At 42.0% G+C, this 20,577-nt stretch overlaps 2 protein-coding genes across 2 annotated transcripts; one reads left to right on the forward strand and one right to left on the reverse strand.

Moving 5' to 3' along the window:
* Positions 1-3,381: 3,381 nt before the first annotated feature.
* On the forward strand, positions 3,382-3,766 carry LOC118230538 (histone H4). Its single transcript, XM_035423643.1, has one exon. The coding sequence runs from the start codon at positions 3,406-3,408 to the stop codon at positions 3,715-3,717; it is 312 nt and encodes a 103-aa protein (XP_035279534.1). The 5' UTR covers positions 3,382-3,405; the 3' UTR covers positions 3,718-3,766.
* Positions 3,767-11,625: 7,859 nt separating this feature from the next.
* Positions 11,626-20,474, reverse strand: LOC118228837 (dihydrolipoyllysine-residue succinyltransferase component of 2-oxoglutarate dehydrogenase complex, mitochondrial-like). The gene is made up of 15 exons (XM_035420318.1): positions 20,319-20,474; positions 18,640-18,673; positions 18,298-18,340; positions 17,896-17,957; positions 17,718-17,792; positions 17,363-17,418; positions 17,053-17,161; positions 16,317-16,475; positions 15,934-16,019; positions 15,191-15,288; positions 14,168-14,298; positions 13,646-13,719; positions 13,340-13,423; positions 12,572-12,739; positions 11,626-12,455 (listed from the first exon to the last, which is right to left on the reverse strand). The coding sequence occupies exons 1-15, from the start codon at positions 20,379-20,381 to the stop codon at positions 12,321-12,323; spliced, it is 1,377 nt and encodes a 458-aa protein (XP_035276209.1). The 5' UTR covers positions 20,382-20,474; the 3' UTR covers positions 11,626-12,320.
* Positions 20,475-20,577: the final 103 nt, after the last annotated feature.

The following is a 20,577-nucleotide window of genomic DNA, read 5'->3' on the forward strand; positions in this document are numbered from 1 at the left end:
GTAGAGAAAAATCCAGTTCCTATATGCACATTTATTGAATAACAAACCAAAGTATAAACATTTTTTTTTCCAATTTATACCAACACAATATTTTTTTTTGCTTAAAAATAATCTTAGATATGACATTCCTCAAAATGGCCTCCTTATGGCTTTAATTACAATCAGACAAATCATTGGAAGTATATCAAATCATTTAGCAAATGGGGGGTGCCCAAGGTGGGAGGGAGATGAAGGAGTAATTAAATTCAGCGAACCCTTATCTACCTTAAGTTTTTTTTTTCCAAACCACAGGTAGCTTACCTAATACCATTGGTTTGTACTGTAAGTAAAATAGGCGCTAAAGCTGCAAGAAATATGGCAAAGAAGGCATTAGACTTAGATGCGTGCGTGGCCAAATAAACATATTGTGAAAAGTGCAAGAAATTGCAAAGAAGCTTAAGATTTCCAGCTGCATTGTTAAGCAGCCTACACACCCAGAAGGGTCCAGCTAATGAAAAGTAATGTTAACAGGAGAAGACCAGAGATCAAGAGGCAGTGAACATATCTTGTGGTTTTCTTGTAAAACCACAGCTAGACAGAAACCAGCTCCCCTGATCATGGCATCCATGATCTGCGGGACTAAAAGGATGTGCATCTGCCTTTTCTCTTTTTGGTTCAGTGTTGATGGTGCTTGGCCCAGAGTATTTTCTTCTTGTTAGCAGCACATAGCAAGGTTTTTTTTTTCTCCCCCCCCCCCCCCCCCCCCAAACAGATTCACATCCTTTTAGATCAGCAGGTCATACTTAATGTTTCACTGTAGTCAGGGGACTCTATAGTTGCATTGTGTTCTTCATGAAGTTGTGGCGTAGTTTTACGATGGTTTTGCTTGCTAGACAGCAAGGTGTCTTCTGCTAGAAGGTGTCTTCTGCCTCTTATTTTCCTGTCCATCTTCTGTTAACATTACAGCCCATCAGCTGGAACTTTCTGAGTATGTACTGAACACTGCACCTGGAGATCTTAAGCTTCTTTGCAATTTCTCACTTTTTGCCAGAATATTTACTTGGCCCTGCACATCTAAGGCTAACTCCTTCTTCTTTGCCATATTTCTCACAACCTATTTTACATACAGTACAGACTAAAAGTATTTGGCTATCTGGGGTTTTACACATTTAAGGTAGATAAGATTTCACTCAATTTAATTACTCTTCCACCTCCCTCCCACCCCTCTACTAGTAATAGTGCTATAAATATTTGGGACATATTTTTCTTGATTTGTCTCTGTACTCCACATTACATCTGTAATAAAACAACTCACATGTGGAGGAAGTGCACATTCTCGTCTTTTAAGGACATTTTTATACATTTTGATTTTGCCTTTTAGAAATTACAGCAACAGCACTTTTTATAAACAGTCCCCCCATTTCAGGGCATGATAATGTTAATGTTAAAAAATGACAAATGACGTCGCTAGTGTTTCTGATTCGTTAGTGTTCAATTGCTTCCACAGTGCTGGTATAAGACAGATTTCAGTGTAGTTTTGAATCTCTGGTTGCATTTAGAGTCTGTCATTGGTGTTTTTCAACAGGATCAGAGTTGTCCCAATGAAGGTCAAGGAATTGATTTTTTGGCGGAGAAACAGTCTGAGACCTCGGCCAAATCTTAGGTTACTCAAAATCAATCTTCGGCTCTGGGTTGGTCAGAACAAGTTGGTGAAACGGCCCAATAATAAAAAGGCAAGAGGATGCAAATAGACCAATGAAAGCTTCGAAAGGCCTTACGCGATCAGGTCATGGTGCTCGTGTTTTACAATTCATATTGTCCCACACCGTCTGCAGCATTTTCAGTCATAAAGTGGTGGCCGACAGTCTCTGGGTGAAGTAGGATGGCAAGAACCAAAAAAAAACCGCTCGTAAATCTACTGGTGGCAAGGCCCCCAGAAACACCATGTAATGTTAATGCCTGTGGTCCCAATTACTATAGTCGGGTCATTTAGTGGCCTTGGTTGTGCATTGTAATACAAACGAAGCATGTAATACTAATTTACTACATTAGTGCAGTACTTTGCAGCTGGATCTGAAGCTTTTTTTCAGTGTCAATTTGTAGTCTGCATGGGAATGTTTCTCATGCCAAAAACATGACGGTTGCAATCCATATTGAAAAAAAAAAAGATATTATACTAAGTAATTACATACTATATAAAAGATCAGCAAGTTTAAATTATATTTAATTATACTTAGTATGCTGAAGTAGCCTATGATATACCTCGGTATATTATGTGTCACATGGGATCTTTCAGCACAAATCATGTAATGTCACTTCAGTAGTTCCATTTTGCATTAAACCCATAAGTTAAATCCCACATTTCTGGGAATGTATCGTGAATATTATAGACTAATCGTCCAGTTTCAATGTATGCATTAATTTAAGGTTGCCGGTTATGACCAGTAAATTACACTAAAATGTGCTTTAGAGCTAACTGATTTTGCAACCCTATGATTGTGAAAAAATAAGACATGTTTCCAGATTTTAAGGAATTAACCATTTATCCAAGGTAGCCGGGTAAATTAATGTTCGCAACCTAGCAAGATTAACTTATTTTCAAAGCAAGCTAAGTTCTGAACCAACAGTGAATCTATCCTAACTAGCTAGATGTGCTAAATGCTATAATCGAACTAAATGCTTAACATTTGAATAGTATCAGTGTCATGCTCCTCAAACTGTCCGTTGGCTACCCTGTGCTGTGTGGGCAGGGGCATCGTCATCTAAAAAGACAACGCTCTCAGCATCAAAGAAATATATAAACATGAGGTGAAAGTGATCATTAATAATACAATTACGTTACACTCGACTTTAACCTTGCCTTCTGAGGGAGTAATATTCACAAAATGCGGCAACAAGGAAAATATGGTCCCACATTACAGATACACCACTGCCCTTAACTGATGCAACGCTTTTATTGCAATTTTAAAATACTTGTTTTATACTGTTGCTCAATTGGCTCACTAGTTGGCTAATTCACACATTCATAAATTAGCAGAGAAGCTGCAGAGTAAATATAGCGTTAATTTTAAGTGTTGGCACAGAAAGCTTACCAGCACTGTTAAGCTTCTTGTTCACCTAGCTACCATAAATACTTTCACGAGCAGTTATTATAGATGCTGTAATTGTTGTAATGCTATGTTTCATATTATTAAAACATGAACAAGGGGTTATTTTGTCCAATTTGACCCTACATAACCGATCAACATCTTTATCACGTTTCGGGTAAGTTACATGGTAAGTTGACAGGATCCCTCTTATCATTTTACCCGCCCTTTTGCTAAGGGGTGGTTTCAATTAGGTCGTCTTTGTGTGAATAAGTACCGCTGCTAGATGGCAGTTGGCACATAGTCCGTTTGTGAAGCGTTGTTGTTTTGAGTACGAAAAATGTCAGGAAGAGGTAAAGGTGGGAAAGGTCTCGGAAAAGGAGGTGCAAAGCGTCATCGCAAAGTACTTCGCGACAATATCCAGGGCATTACAAAACCAGCGATCAGACGGCTGGCTCGTCGTGGTGGTGTGAAGCGTATTTCTGGACTCATTTATGAAGAGACCAGAGGTGTGTTGAAGGTGTTTCTGGAGAATGTGATCCGCGATGCTGTCACTTATACTGAACATGCTAAAAGAAAGACCGTTACTGCGATGGATGTGGTTTACGCTCTGAAGCGCCAGGGCCGCACTCTTTATGGCTTCGGAGGTTGATTTAATACAAGAAGTCTTACTGAAAAATAAAAGGCTCTTTTCAGAGCCAACCACTTTATTTTAAGGTGCAGAAGTCCATTATAATCAGCTTTCCAAATTAACATTGCCTAACAATGATAAATACTTGCTGCGTAGCTGATATATTCAGTCACTGGCTGGTTTGGAACGCCGTGGTGTTTTTGAAGTTTCTCGAAACGACCCAACAGAAAATAACTGTTTTATACTGCATTAAATAAAATCGACAGAATTCGTTTAAATTTAATATTTCTGAAGAGTAATACCCCTACCCCCAGTAATAAAGGAAAAGTAAAAAAAGTTACAGTATTTAATCAAATAACTAGCCTAGTGTTTACTTTTTACATAAATAAACTTTTTGAATTATACACTAGTTAAAGTCGTTATCTCCGTCATTTCTGTCGGATACCCTGAAAAGTGGCAAACTCGGTGCTATGGGACATGCCGCCCCACCAAGGCGTAATTTGGCGGGATGGCATACCTATCATCCCAATGGATTTAAGTGCATGTCACTGCATTACCTTAACTCTGTAGATACATCTTGGATAACGTTAAAATTGTAAACTATTAAACTGCCTTTCTGAACGTATGTCTGCTTGTTTAAATTCTGAAAGATATATATTTGAATGCAATCCCCCATAATATTGAACGGTGCAACTAGTCGGTCAATTAACGAGGGAATAGAATTGTTTCTCTTTGCAACTGGCCAAACTTTTATTCCCTGCCAAAACCGGGTTTACTGTTTGCCGGTTTGCTGCTTCCCCGAGGTTGAGATGCCGCTTCTAACCTAAAAACCGCGTGGCCTGCCTAGCTACAGACTGACCTCTCTGTTTACAATCCCACTCCCTCCAAAACTCTGGTTCGCCCCTTAAAACGTCCCCCTTACAACAGTCCCCAACCTCAGTGACCCTCCCACAGAACTAATAGCCACTACCCCTACAGCGACATCTCCCTCATAAATCCCCAAACAACACATTTCCTTCCCCAGAAACCCTCGGTCCCACAGTCCACATTCCCAGGCACAGCGTTACAATATGAAAATCAATGTAAAATAACTTGATTCGCCTCCCATTGCAATGTTAATGCAATGTCCTGGCATTACACATCATCATTACATACATGACCATGTTTCACTGAACTTCCCTGAATGGTTCTCTCCTTAAATCACTCAGTTTATTAAACAGCAAAAAAAAAGTTATGAGCTTTTGAAACATGAAACTTTTCCCCCTGAAACCTCTGAAAATTTTTATATTTGTGTATGTGTAATCTTGTTTTTTTTATTTTTATGTAATTGTCTGTTAATATTTTCATATTTTCATATCTTATATGTTTTTATGTCCCTTACATTTGATGTGTATGTGTTGTTATTGTTTACCTGAATGTTTGTATATTAGTCTTTTGTTAATAAAAAAATAAATTAATAAAAAATGTCCCTGAATGATTGTCAAATGAATTGTCCTGATTTTAGATTTTGATATTTAGAAGTGATGTCATGGCTGTCTGGGGGAAGAAAATAATTAAATAAAATTACTGTCTTTGAACTACTTTGAAATGTATGTAAAACTCTCTAGTAAAAGAACATATTTCAATAGTTATCCTCCAGGGGTCCCCAAACAGACTCCAATGGCAATCAAGTGACTAATCATACAATTGAGTTTCTAATTGAGACATTTATAAAAACAGCTGAACTATCATGGGGAGAATCAGCAAGGAAGTAAACATGTATAGTATGGAAGTTTAAATGCTGTGAAATTGATGTATTGGAGCCAGTGGTCCTTTCACCTAGTCCCGGAAAGAGCTACAGGGTCTGCTGGCTTTCATTGTCGCTCACCACTTAAGTAGCGCAGCAATTAATCAACTTCTTTAGCTACTAGTGAGCATCCTTACAGCAAAAAGAAAAACGCATTCCTATAAACGGTTTGGTTTTAACCCAGCACAAAGACACCTGATTCCACTTAAGGTGGATTAAAGACCATGATTAGTTAAATAGTTGAATCATTAATTCAATTTGTGTGCAAGTTAAATGTTATATAACTGCCATCATTTTTAATTTGGGTATTTTCCACTGCTTATAATTATAAACATGCCCCTGTACAACATTTAAAAATACTGTAGCATGTCCATGGAAGCAAGTAATCAAACTGAATTTAACAGGTGGTGTTGCTTGTAAATATCACTGTAAATCATGGTCTGTGTTTAATTAGTGGCAACTACTCTATCAACTTAAAGGTGGTGCGTGTGGGATAATTGTTGGAGAAGTGGCTTGACAAAGAGGTTAGCACAACCTGTAGCTGGCAGAGGACTAAAGCACCATGCAGAAAAACAAGGAAAGACAAACTGGTAGCCTTAACTATCACAAAAAAAAAAAAAAAAAAAAAAATCACGCTCCTCTTATTCTTTGAAATGTTAAATAGCTATATCTTCAAAAAGTTACAATGAACCCCTTTATTGAAATTATCATCCAGTATTATTGTCCACTATCCCTCTGCAAGAAACGGAGACGGTTTTACAATTTAATCATAAAGTCTGCTAATTCAGCTGTGTGGTTGAGTAGAAGAGCCTGCAAGTTTAAGTTATGTCCCAGGCTCATCTAGCGGTTGTAACTGAAATGGCATTGATAAAGCAGGATCACTGTATGCTTATTTTGCTTGGTGACAGATTGAACAGTATAACAATACTATAATTGTTGATATATTTGCTCTTTGGTTCTTACTGTTTCAGAAACTGCCACCACGCCCTGTAGCAGATTGATGCATAATCAGCAGTGTCGGTGTGTTTGCGAACTACACTGCTCTTGTTGCAATGATATGAGGGAAACACACAGCTGTTCACATCATTTTACAGGCAGTGCTATTAGCCTACAGTTTTACTATGCTGAATTGGACAGCACTCTGAAAAGCAGTGTTTGTCTTTTGCTGCAGCAGACTAAATGATGAATGAGATTACATTTTTACACCGATCTGGATTTGACATCACTTAACAAGTATTGGCTGTTAGCGCTTTATTACAGCGTTGGCAGTAAATGTGTTCATGTAAACACAAATAAAAATGTTTTTGTAATCTATTTATATGAGGCCCTTCAACAAATGAATAAGACATAACTGAAGAGAGTAAGGTAATTAGTTGTTTGCTGGGAGAGAGAGTAAATAATTTCTCAACTGAGACAACCACAGAAAATTTGCTTTCACAGCATTGATTTAGCATAAAAAAACATGCCAGTCACTATGTTTATTATTTATTTATTTATTCATTTTACAAATTTATAGACACTTTAGACACAAATCTGTGAAACACATTGTTTCTAACCTTGGCCTGATTGTCCCCTATTTGTAGCTGAATACAAAATGTCCATCCAAAAAGACACCTTGGGTCTTCTCATTTGAATGAAATCAATGGGTAGCTTTGTCTTTGCTTCCCGGATATGAACCCCCCCCCCCCCCCAATCCCCCCCCCTCAAAACCAACCACCACCAAAAGGCCACCACGAAACGGCCTACTCTTTCATGTTTTGAAGTCTTGTCATCAAAGACGTGGTGTACTGTTTCAAATAAACAACAAGACAGGATACACCTGTTGATGAGAGGGTTTCTGAAGCTCATTACAGGGTAACCCGCAGCCAAGAGATATTCACATTCTGCTTCTGTTTCCTTGGTCCTAATCATGTCTTATGAGAAATCATTTTGAATCCTGCTTCAATCCAAAAAAGTTAGTCTGCAGTACTCTGAAAGGGCATGGCCTTAGATCATCAACAAAGCCACATGGGACAGCTATATTGCACTATGCACACCATGTTTATCCTTTTTTCAGTCAAGACGGAGATCAGCGATCAGCACAATGTTTATGTTTTCTTTTTTTTAAAAATTTGTCATACAGGACAGAGTGGCAGTGTAGCATAATGGGTAAGGAACTGGAGCAAAGGGTAACAGGTTTGATTCCTGCGTAGGACACTGCCGTTGTACCCTTGAGCAAGGTACTCGACCTGAATTAGTTCCAGCATATATCCAGCTGTAGAAATGAAGGAAATGTAAATGCTATGTAAAAGTCGTTTAAGTAAATTTTTTTGTAAAGTATTTCATATTACTTAAGGAATATGGGTTTATTCAAATTACAGGAAAAAGGAGGGGAAATACTAATTTGTAAGTGTCGGATGTTGACAATATGCTACTACATTAAAAGCATTAGCTACTCCTACTGCCGCAGCAGCTATTCCTACTCTAGCACTTAACCATAATCCTACCACTACTGCTCCTTTTGCGACTGCTACTACTACAACTATTACCTTCAACTACGCCATTGCTACTACAGGAGCCCTTCTCCACCCTCTGCCAGGTATGCAAGACCAGCTGGGAACCGCTGATGATGACCCTCTGTTGGGTCAGGTGAGGTTTTGGCCAGCGGCCCATTGCTGGGCTTACAGTTGCCAGCACACCTGCTATCATCATGCTGCTACCTGGAGACCCTTGTATCGTGATTAACCATCTGTAATTGTACAATACAAAAAAAAAAAAAAAAAGCCTGTACATCCATGTCAGTGTTGTCCCTAATTAAAGGCTGAAGATTGAAGCTTGTCTAGTGGATGTTCCGAGCAGTTCATTTGAATACTTTTTATATGGAAGGAAAGGTGCATTTTGAATATGCAGGAGCGTATTACTTATGCAAGCTCCAAAGACATTTAAATATGACCACAATTCAATCGAATTTCCTGGATCGTTGTAAACTGGGAGATCTCTTTCCATATCTAAGGAATTAAATGAGCGGAGAAAGATGTGAGAAGGTTTATTATCCTAATTGCAACCTTGTTTGGCAGAATAACGAATTGGTCCCTCAACCTCCCCCCCCCCCCCCCCCCCCACCGCAATTTAAAAAAAATCTGCACATTATCTAGATTTTATATGAATTTGTGACAGTGAAACCACAACGCTGATATGATTCTACAGAAAATTATTAAGAACCTATACATTCTAGTTTCATTGAGCTAGAATACAATGTATTTGTTTTACTGGAGAATAAGATTTATAACACCTAATATGCAAATAGTCCCAATTTTGGTTCCAGAAATGGCATTTACTGTAAACCCCTGTGACAACTGTATAGTGACAAAGCGATATGAAAGTGAACTGATTTAAAATAAACTAGACATTCAGTATTTACAGTGAGGTCCGTAATGTCTGGGACAGACATTTTTTTCTGGATTTGGCTCTGTGCTCCACAATTTTACATTTATAATCAACAATTTTTGCTTAAAGTGCACATTCTCAACTTTTTATTTAGGGTATTTTCATGTTTCATTGTGTGCCCCTGTGATAGAAAACAAGCTTGCTTACTGTGTTTAACTATATGAAATGCATTTTTATGTGTTCATAACAAAACTATGTATGTAACTAAACGTGCAAAATGTAAAGGTACTGGGGAGGAACAACCGTCAAGGAGGAAGAAACAATATGGATTAGCTGAGGGAGTCAGATAGATAAAGTTCTGGGCATAACGCCAATGTTTCAACTGCAACAATTTTTGGGACAAAAAGCTTGCCACAGGAGTCTGAGAAGGTCACAAATATGTAAACATAACTTGTGGGATACTTTATAAATGGAGTAAAATGCATAGTTAAAAGTACATTTGTTGTATGAATTTAATCAGGTGGTATATGTATGACCATTGCTGGCTAAATTTCTTATCCTAATCAGAAATCAGCCTGCGTGTTTTTATTGAAAACTGCATGTATCGTGTATAATGCCAAATGAAGACAAGCTGTACAAAACAAGATTGCATGCGAAGGGAGAATAAGAAGTTAGACTAAGAAGGAACACACCCCCCCTGCCGCGAGGCGCCAGGAAACTAGGCGTTTCGTCAAGGTTTCTGAAGGAAGCAAAAAGGTTCTCAGGAAAACAGAAAGCTGGTGCGGGCAGTGGGGCGAAGAAGTGTCATACCATGGGAATTACCTCGCCTGATGAGAACAAGGCCGCCCAAAAGTTTTACAGAAAGATATGAGAGGCAGAATTTGTTAGCAGATGTTTGAGACTCTCTTCTCAAACTCTGAAATGCGTGCTTGAACGGTTTCTCCTATTTGGCCAAAAGCTGTATTGCTGAATTACTCCGTGAACCAACAAAATTATTTGCCTCCACGACACCCATTTCAGGGCATCATAATCCATACATTATCAATACCCGCTTATCCTGGGCAGGGTTGCAGAGGGTGCTGGAGCCTATCCCAGTGAGCATTGGGCAAGAGGCAGGACTACACCCTGGGCAGGCTGCCAATCAATCGCAGGGTACACACACCATTCACTCACACACTCATACCTATGCTAGAGTGGTAGAGGGTCCAGTTAACCTGCCTGCATGTCTTTGGACAGCGTGAGTTGATGATCAGTTGACGACCAAAGAATTCTCTCCATAATGACAAAAAAACCTCAAACACCTGCCTGACAGATGAGAAACACTCTCAAGGAGGCAGGCATGGATTTGTCAATGAGTGACTACTGTCAGCCTAAGACTTCATGAACAGAACTATAGAGGCTGCACGGCAAGGTTCAAACCACTAGTTAGCTGCAAAAACAGGACGGCCAGATTACAGTTAATACTTTTACACACCACCGTAAACTACTGTAAGCACCTTGTCGTGCACACAACCGAAAATAATCATCTTCCTGCTAATTGAGTCCTGAGTGGTCAATAAAGGGAAATGAAAGCATAATCCCTCGCAATATTGTTTCACGCCATCTACATTAGAGCTTCCCTCTTTTCTCATGCTAATCTCGCTCTCCAAGATTTTTGTTTTTCGGCACTCAACGAAATCCGTGTTTTTCCCCTGGATGGCACTATTCAGACATTTTGCTGAACGCTGGCAAGGAAACAAAGACGTCTTTCAGGAGTCATTATGCTAGTAAAGAGCCCCAGAAACAGCTGGACACACTTGAGCAGGTAGGTCTATTGTCGGAAGGCGAGGGTAGAAGAGCGCCGGTCTCCTTTTCCGCCATCTTCCCCGACCCCGTTCTCTCCAGTGAGCCAGTGTACAGGCCACTGAACTGTATACCGTTCATTGGTACAGGCCTTTAACAATATGTCGAGTCTCTTACACTGGCGCTGGATATGGCCTTCTTGGTAGTGCGCTCTGCTTTCGTCCACCAAGACATTCCTCGCTGGATCTAACTATATCTGCGTATCTTAAAAAAAAAACGAAATTTTGAAAGGCGAGTAATCTGTGTAGGGCAAATCATTTATTACGGTTTGATTGTGTTGGGTACAACCGCAGAACTGTACGACGCACCCAACTTAACATTAATCCAGTAGCTGCTCAGTCTTGCATGCCCTGGCTTGTGTTGTTAATGCTTTCAATTACATACCTGCACTTGGAGGTAGAGGTACATTCCTTCGGGATAAGCAAAATGGACAAATATTCTATTTATTCAAAGCTACCCATAGTAGAACTTAGGCATTTTAAATAACTGAGAATAATGCTTGTTCAATCAATGGATACTGTAACTAAACTAACCAAGCGTACTCTACAAAAGTAGAAAACCAATTTTGAGAGGATATTTAAAAAAAAAAAAAATTATACCATAGTGAGGCAGCCAAACTGGGCAAATGAGTAGAGATATTTGTCTTATCTTCAACCCAGTAACTTAAAGCGTTATTCATAACTTAATTATTAACAAATTAATTAAAATCAGGTTTGCCAAACCTGGAACTGAAAAACACTGGCTCAATGATTTTGAGCCATATCTCATCAGAATATATACTTCCTCTTGATCAACACTGCTGTAAATACAGTAATTTTATTCAATCCAAAGCTGATGTGATGGGTAGATAAAGCTTAAATCAGTACTACTTGATGTCAAGTGTAAAAACTGTATTTAAAACATCAAAAAGGGCAAAAGATGAACACATACAGATCTAGACTGCTTTCCTTTTAATGTTTAAAAGTATTTATTAAATAGCTACACATTTTTGTTCAGCACAGACAAAACATCTGTTTACAGGATGGTCAATGAATGAGATTTCTTGTGTAAAAGACATTGGTGATTGTGCGTCTCGAAAACAAATTCCAACAATTATGACTAGGCCGTCCCCAAGTACACAGGAAAAAATAATAATGAAGTAGTGTTCCTGGTATTGCGGTATCTGTTCTCATACGAAATGTTACACAGCTATTAGTCAGCGGTTTACACTTTCCCCATAGAGGACCCACTGTGTCCGTTTTCTTTGCCTTTAAGAATGCAATTTTTGCCACGTACATACGAAAATTTCCTCAAAGAGCGTGAGAAGCACCGAGACAAGCAATCGAGATAACCTACTGCATTGTGGGATGGCCCACACTAAGACAGAACCAGCTCCGCTGAAAGCCCAGCCTGAGTTGAACGTTAGCGTCAATGAGCCTGCCATTGGAACCCGCACAGCAGGGTCGCTTCGCTTGCCTGCAAAAGACCAGCCCCTCCCACCTGCCCCATTCTTTTCTTCTTTTTAAAAACTATCATTTATAATATACCAAGTGAAGCCAGGACCACTGAGGGGGTGGTACAGTCGTTTTCTAGCTAAAAGAACGTCTGGTTCTTGTTGTGCTTGGAGGGGGGGGGGGGGCGGAGTCACGGGTCACATGTCCAGGAGCAGGACGCGGGGGTCCTCGACCGCCGACTTGATCTTGCGAAGGAAGGTCACCGCCTCTCGGCCGTCGATCAGCCGGTGGTCGTAGGTCAGGGCCACGTACATCATGGGGCGGATCTCCACCTGGACAGACCGAGGAAAAGGAAAGGAGACGTCCTTGGGTGCAAGACCATGGAGCTTCGAAAATGGCGAGCAACCGCTCCAGCGCGTAACGCGCCGTGGGGGGAGGGCCTACGCACCTTGCCGCCGACGGCTACCGGCCGCTCGAAGATGCCGTGCATGCCCAGGATGGCGGACTGCGGGGGGTTGATGATTGGCGTGCCGAACAGGGACCCAAACACGCCCCCGTTGCTGATGGTGAAGGTCCCTCCGTCCATGTCCTCTACCGCCAGTTCGTTTTTACGAGCCTGGAGGACCCCCGCGCAAACGTTAGCGCAAAACTGCTAATGCGCCGAATCGCATGCAAGCGTTGCTGCGCGACATTGACAATGGGGAGCAAGTGTTTTGGGGAGACATCTAGAACGGCACCCAACACAAGATGGTGACGTCGAGAATAGTGCCAAACCGCATTGTGTATGGTTCTCAATGCCAAGCCCGAAACTCAATGCAGCACAAAGTCACAAATCACTGAGCAGGCATTGGTTTGACCCCATTAACTGCTGCCTGCGATGAGCTGTTACCCCAGAAGGCAACAGGATCCCTAGCTACTACTGCTATATCATTAAATATCATTAAAGATTACTTTATAAAACAGTCTAGTGTATTACCATTACATGTATACATTTTTGCTAAGTAGCAGCACACTTCACACTTGCTAAACAAACCCTCCCGTTTTCTAAAGTTTCATGCACACAGTTGTACAGTTGAAAATTTTATTAGCACCAGATGAAGCACTGAGATGCAACAATGGTAACCAGTCTGCTGGTTATGAGCCCAAATCTCAAAATGCTACTCCACATTGCTGAAGGGTTATCAAATCTAGAAAAAAAAGACACTGGATACAATACCTTCTCTCCGAGCTCGCTGATGGTTCTCTCAATGTCAGCAAAGTTCATGGCCTCCACTCCTCGGATCACCGGTACCACAAGTCCCTGTAATGGTGGAAAACGGACCCTGCTATTATACGGCTCTCTCTCACTCGCTCGCTCGTGCACACGCACATACACACTTCGTAATGTGAGTACACACACAAGGTTTATCAAAAGGCCATACAACATAACATCCCCCAAGTCATTCAATCTGTATGAACATATTGACTAGACTTTGTGACACGTCCGATTCATTTTAAGCACGGGATGGAACACGAATCTCACCTTGGGTGTTGCCACGGCCACACTGATGTCAACGTAATCCCTGTATACAATCTCTTTGGTTGTGTCATCAATGACTGAAACAAAAACAGAATGTGACAGTCACATAATCAGCTGTATTTTATGAATGGAAAAAAAAACAGCTCATATCCATACTGCTAATAAGCCAACTGCACTAAAGACATTCACATTAGTGTTTGTCAGGTTCTGGTCAGTATATAAAAGTAGCATCAAGTCTATCTGATAAAAAATTTGGCATGAGACATTAAAGGGAGCCTCCACTGGGGACAACCACGTTTCATGTTGGCCAAGTGTACTTCAGCAGTAGGGTTTATCAACGCTGGTTTTCCTATTGAGTTCAATAGGAGAATTAGCATGGAGGAAACCCACTGGAGAAGCACCCCTTTACCAGATGAAATGTGATGGGATGGCGATGGTATTGTAACAGTAGTGGAAGCAGCTGCTGAATTCCTGGTACAGAGCAGTCTTCCCTGGTTTAACCGGCGGACTCCGGGGAAGCCCTACCTGCGTTGACGACGGGCTGCTCGCCGAGGGCGTGGGCCGCGGCTTTGACGAAGGCGGACATGAAGCCCAGCTTGAGCCCATGTTTCTTCAGGAAGGCGTCTTTGTGCAGCGTCCTCATCTCCTGGATGTTGCTACGGAGAGCAGGGAGGGACACAAATTACAAGTGTGCCGATAAATCTGCATGCGAGCAACCGATTTCAGCACTTTAGGGAAAGAATGCTAGTGTTGGCGTGGGATGCACCTGCTCATTTTTTTATGGGAATGTACACAATGTTTGCCGTACACGGTAAAAAAAAAATCCCTAAAAAGCACACAGTTCTGGTTACAGGCTGTAGACTCTTTAGCCAAAGTCCATAGCCATTGCTTTGCAGATAAGATAAGCCCAGGCCTTTCAACATTATCTCAAATTGTTTGCTAAGGAGGCAAACTCGGTTTCATTTTTACGGTTAGGGTTGAGGGTCTTAAGGGTTCAGGTCATGGCGTAAGCTGCTGTCCTATGACAACAAAGAAGTGATTTAAAGAGTTTTCCTTTCGTAAAGGTGCATGCCCAAGTCAGAGGGGTACCAGGGACCAGAAACAATAAGATGAGGGGAAATTGAAAAGTTGTTTGATGCTCGTTCAGTCTATCAATCTGTTTGTCACTCCAGAGCAGGGCTGCTCAACCCTGTTCCTGGAGATTTCACCGTCCTGTAGGTTTTCACTCCAACCTTAACAAAGCACACCCTCATTCAACAGCTAGAGATCTGATTGAGCTTCTAATTAGTAGAATCAGGTCTGCCAAATTAGAGTGGACATAAAAACCCACAGGACAGTAGATCTCCAGGAATAGGGCTGGGCAACCCTGCTCCAGAGGAATGAACGATAACCAGGTGTGAAGCACACCTTTCCACCGGGTGGATAGACACACCTGGGGAGAACTGTTGTCGCGCAGTCTGGTTTCGGTAGGAGTGAGCTTCGACGCCTTACCGTGAGCGTATTTACCCGACAGCGCAGGCGGGTTGGCGGTACAGAGCGGTTCCTCACCTCATGTCAACCTCGTTGAAGGTGGTGAGCATGGCGCAGGTGTCCTGGGCCTCCTTCAGCCTCTGGGCGATCCTCAGTCTCATGCGGTTCATCTTCACCTGTGACCACACACACAAACGCGGTCGAAACTCCCCTCTCGGTCACACAACTAATGTCTGCCAACTAATTGACACTTACACACAACACACCTTTGACACTGATGGGCAATTTCCTCTGGGTTAACAAAAAGATGCACAAAATGGCACATTCCCTGTATTTGGTATTTTCTAAACTGCCCCAGCTGCCAACACAAGGCTGTATTCGTGTCTGTGCGATTATTGAGCCTTAAAGACAAATGCCCAGGGCAGACAATTCCCACTCCGATATAAGTCTGCAAACTCAAACCTGAAGACGTTCAAATAAGCATTAAAACACACGGAGCTGTACGTGCTAGGCTTATCATGAGATCAACAACTGGAAAAACCTGGGAGAAATCTGCTTTGAATTCTACAGATCACAGACAAAAAAGGAGGGTTGGTCTGTAAGTATGTGCTGTGCTGCCTCTATCTTAGTGTGTAACCCTTTGTAGAGTAGCTTTTTTGGAATGCTACTTCTTTTCAAAATTCTAGTCCAATGCTCCAGATGTCCATTGCTTTCACCTGCCAGCAGTGATTGTTACATCAGCATTAGAATGTTCAGTTAAGAACATTCTGATCATATATTTGTGATCTCAGACCTTAATGGATTAAAGAGCTGGACCTTACCCTGTTCTCTGACCGGGGCGCTTTGGCTGCTGCACCCGCTGGGGCCACGGGGGCAGCAGGGGGCGCTGTAGGTTTGACAGCAGAAACTGCAAAGAGAAACATACCTCTGTCACACAGTCTCTATAGCAAGCAACATCATCATATACCGTTCTGTACAACATGCAACACCACCATATACAGTCTGTAAAACAGGTAATGGCATCATACATGCTCTAACAAATAAGCCTATCATATACAGTTTCAAAAACATGTTGTAATGTCTTACACAGCCTCTTCAGTCTGATACAAACCTATTACAGTGCAATCTTTCAGATATAAAGACCGCCTCATACACTGATATTGTGCAAGTTACAGTGCCATGCACAAAGTTGGCTGTGACTCGCCTGGTTTGGCATCGGAGGCTTGACCTGGCACAGGGGGCACCGGCGGCAGGCTGGCAGGGATGGGGCCGGCGGTAGGGGGCGGTGGAGGAGGCGGGGCCGCTGGGGCCTCTGCTTTGGGCGTGGACGGCTGCGGAACATCAGCAGCTTTGGCAGCGCCGGCTAAAGACAGACAGCCAATCAGCAGGAGAGACACTCCAGAGCTACAGCCAATCGCACGTCGCCGGCCTCTTCACTCACAAATTCGGTGACTTCGGCCACCCGGCTAACTAGCCAGCTAGCTCATGCAAATGACACAGCACAGATAATTATGATTTAAAATTTGTTTTGCATGTCACTGAACTGCTTAGAAATTATTTCTTGGCTACTTCTTGATATCAAGCACAAAACTCAAATGAACATGCAAGCTAGCTATTTAACTCCTAACTAGTTAACATATTCTAGTATTGTGTGTAGTATACAGTGGTATATTCTAATATTGTGTATGGTATACGGCGGTATATACTAGTATTGTGGTATATAGCAGGATATCCTGGTGTCATGTGCATGTGGCCTAGAGTGGTATAGTTGTGGTGCTGCATGTGTTGTGCAGTGGTATACTCTGTTTTTATATGCATGTGGTGTAGATTGGTATAGATCCGGTGCTGAATGCAGTGGTATACTCCGGTTTTTATATGCATGTGGTGCAGAGTGGTATAGATGTGGTATTGTGCGTGGTGCAAAACAATGGGGAGCTCACCTCCTTTCCGTAGTTTGAAGAGCGGCGTTCCGCCTTCCACTTTCCCTCCATCTGGCACCAGGAGGGCCTCGATCACACCCGCGGCCGGGGAGGGAACCTGCACAGAGGTCTGAGAGCACAGAGAATCATGTAACATAAACGCTACACGCAAGCATTTACACATAAGAACATGTGCATCACCATAAAAAATCACAAGGACCCCATTTAGAATACCAGGCAAACTGCTTGCTCTGCAATACCAATGAGCAGAGCAGGGCAAGCACATACACAAAATGGCAGTACATACGCAACGGCTCGTGTACTACTGTACCTTGTCAGTCTCTATTTCACACACTACTTCATCCTCAGCAACAGTGTCCCCAACAGCTGCCAAAAAGAATTCAGACAGGATTTTGATTTACACTCTGGAAAATTCAAATTATTTTAATACATAACCGACATTCAAATTGCATTTTTTTTTTTTTTTTTTTTTTTTTTTTTTACTTTTACTTTTAAGCGGGTCACATTGCTGGACTTTAGCTGGAGAAACACTTGTGACATAACCTGAAGGGTGAAAGAGTAGTGTTTGCTTTCGGACGTGAATGCATGCGCGCAGTGGTCCAGAGTCCAGGGCTATGGGCCCAGGGCTCGGCCGAGCAGGTTGCGGTAATGAGGGCGGGGCCCACCTTTCTCCCACCTCACATCTCCCTCTGTGACGGACTCCGCGAACGCTGGCGTGTTAACCGTCATGACTTCATTACCTGCAATGAAAATAGTTACAGGTGAGGAAAAAGACTATGCTGATATGGTGTGAACTCATAATTCTGATTGGCCGGGGACCGACGGTGTGGTCGGGGCGCTTACGGTAGGCTGAAGAGGTCTTCAGGAATCTGACCTGGAAGACGCTGCCCCTGGCGTCAAGCTCCCTGAAGGCCAGAGAAAGAGCGTCAGGCAAGCTCCTTAACTGAGACTTATTTTGTCATCAGTGTTCATCCCACGACCTCCCTCCCCCCAATCCCAATTTGAAATTTGCATTTGCACTCATTACGCTGATCTCAATGCTTTAATGTCCCATCAGAATGCAAGAAAAACTAAGGAACAGCTGTTTTTATAGAAAAAGCTAGCCTACCAGATAAACGCAATCCAGGCCAAAAATAAAAACGGAATATTAGCAGGATTTGTATGCTCAACAAACGGCACAAAGAGCTTTTCCACTGACAACCAGTACGGGCAATGAAAATTGAATTTGGGGTAGAGGATACTCACGGGTGACTGTTTTTGTAGGCAACCCGACTGCAGGTGGACAGGCCTTCCAACAGAGAGGAGAGACAACATTAGCGGCTTCATAGCATCCAGCTGCTGCCAGCTGCAAGGGCAATGGGAACCCTGCGTGGGACTGTACAGCATGGGAGAGTGAATCATTGGTTCACGTTTACCTCACCTCTCCACTCCTCTTCATTACATGGGGAAATGTCACAGATATTATCATTTAATGTGTCATGGGACTCCTCTCAAATCACTAATCGGGCCTTTGGTATTCATCCATTCTTACAGGAGAACCAGAATTATTGACCACGCAACAACAGGACTCAATTAAAACCCATTTACCTGATAGCATCCTCCGCCCCAACACATTGTTCCCCTGAAAGATAAAAAATTGCATCAATAAATGGCTGATACAAAATGTTGTATCTTGTGGCCACTAACACGCTTGCTTGTATCCAGTTGGTACAGTGGAGAACAATGGCATAACGGCCCTTGCATGGTTCCCTTTCAGCAGGACAAGGTGCAGAAAAACACCATCAGCGTTCCGAGAAAGAGTTGCATAATACTGCCGCCCTTACAGCCTCGTTACAAGGTCACGGAAAAACTCCACCACGAAACGCAGAAACAAATTCTTCGTTCGACAAGAGATATTTTGCCCAACCACAAACAAAATAAACAGAAAATAAATCATATGAAGGTTTTTAGGTGTTTATTTACGTTTAAATAATGTTCAAAACCTACATTTTGAGGACGAGTCAACTGCCAACCACACTATTCACGACTGTTCAATCAAGCATCAAAAATGGACCTTATGACCAAAGTGACCTTTCTCGCTTAGGTTAGCCTTGGCCAGGTCACTGGTTAAAGGGAAGTCTTGAAGAAAATAATAACCTGAAACACCCAAAAGACCTCTGGTGGATTTTTCTAGCTGAGAAATCTGGGCCGTGGCACTGGTTCAGTGAACATGGAATAACACTGTGGCAATGTGACACGTGATATGATAAAATCATAATTTGAAGCAGGTAAATACATTTCTAAAATCAGATTCTGAGCAGGGGAACAAATACTAAGTACAAAGGAAGCACCTGGACCTCGATTAATAATGTATCTCAAACTTTTCAAAGATTTTATAAGACACTATGCAAGCATTACATGTTGACTAAACTATAATAGGAATTCTTAGAGATGTCAAGAAGATGTACCAACATTAATGGTTCAATTTTGGAGCTGAACGTTTTACATAAGTAGTAAAAATTCTTTAGATACAATGAAGTTCAAAAGCAAGCTGGGCAGCAACGGTTAGCTGGCTTAACTACACAAATAAAACTTGCAGAACTGGAAGTGATGCGTAACAGAATGGGCAGTGAATGGGCGTAACAGACAACTCATTGCAAAAATATGCAACATCTTCAGTTCATAACTAGCAATCTAGATACCTAGCCAACTCTAATGCTTGTAATTTATAAATAGCTACAACTTCAGTGAGGTAATATCTTATGAGCAAGCTAAGTTAAACACCTTGTTGGCCACAAAGGCAGCTATACTAGCTTAAGTTACCTATGCAGCGTTGTCAAATTAATAACACGTAAAAAGTTAATAGCTTGGTCATTCACAAAGTTATGATTAGCTAAGCAGTTAGCCGTCTGTTAGCTTACATGACCTCAGCACAAGATAACTTATTCCACATCGCTAACCGGCGTTTGACCGACTTCCTGTTCTAGCGATGCATAACTATGTCAAAGATAAATACTGCGAACAACCCCCTTGTCGCGTCCACGTTAAAACTCATTCTGCCAATGTTTTTCATGTGTACATTTATAGTACGGTCACAGAACCGGGTGTCACTCCGTCCTTGGATTGAGGTGCGGCCTAGCCAGGGCTTCATCGACTTAGTGATAGCTCAACGTTAGCACCACAGCCCAGCGTTTCTCAAGGGTTAACGTAGCAATACCTTAGCCAACTACATAGCTAGCTACGTTAGATGAAGATAGGGTTTTCTTGAATTAGTGGACATTGCCTACCTGGCTGATAGCAGAAAGAGAGCGCCCTAGAGTCCGGGAGAAACATCTGGAGTGGGAAAGCATGCCGACTAAACTATTAGCAACCGCTGGAGTAGCAGGGACCTACTCACACAGACACCCAGTGCCGGCCCACCACAGGCTTGCACGCAAGGTGGGATGAACCAAAATACACACATGAAGGGGGAGCAGAGGAACAAACCAAAGTGCTGCGAAACGAAGATTATGGGTTTTTATAAGATGTGCAGTCACAAGTACACAC

The sequence above is a fragment of the Anguilla anguilla genome, chromosome 6 (genome assembly GCF_013347855.1).
Source record: "Anguilla anguilla isolate fAngAng1 chromosome 6, fAngAng1.pri, whole genome shotgun sequence".
NCBI classification, from domain to species: Eukaryota; Metazoa; Chordata; class Actinopteri; order Anguilliformes; family Anguillidae; genus Anguilla; species Anguilla anguilla.

Coding starts and splice junctions, on each gene's coding strand:
- LOC118230538 (XM_035423643.1), top strand. CDS start 3,406: ATGTCAGGAAGAGGTAAAGGTGGGAAAGGTCTCGGAAAAGGAGGTGCA.
- LOC118228837 (XM_035420318.1), bottom strand. CDS start 20,381: ATGCTTTCCCACTCCAGATGTTTCTCCCGGACTCTAGGGCGCTCTCTT. Junction 17,162..17,362: donor GTGAAATAGAGACTGACAAG/GTACAGTAGTAC, acceptor CTGTGCTCTCAG/ACCTCTGTGCAGGTTCCCTC. Junction 13,720..14,167: donor GCAGCCCGTCGTCAACGCAG/GTAGGGCTTCCC, acceptor TTTTTGTTTCAG/TCATTGATGACACAACCAAA.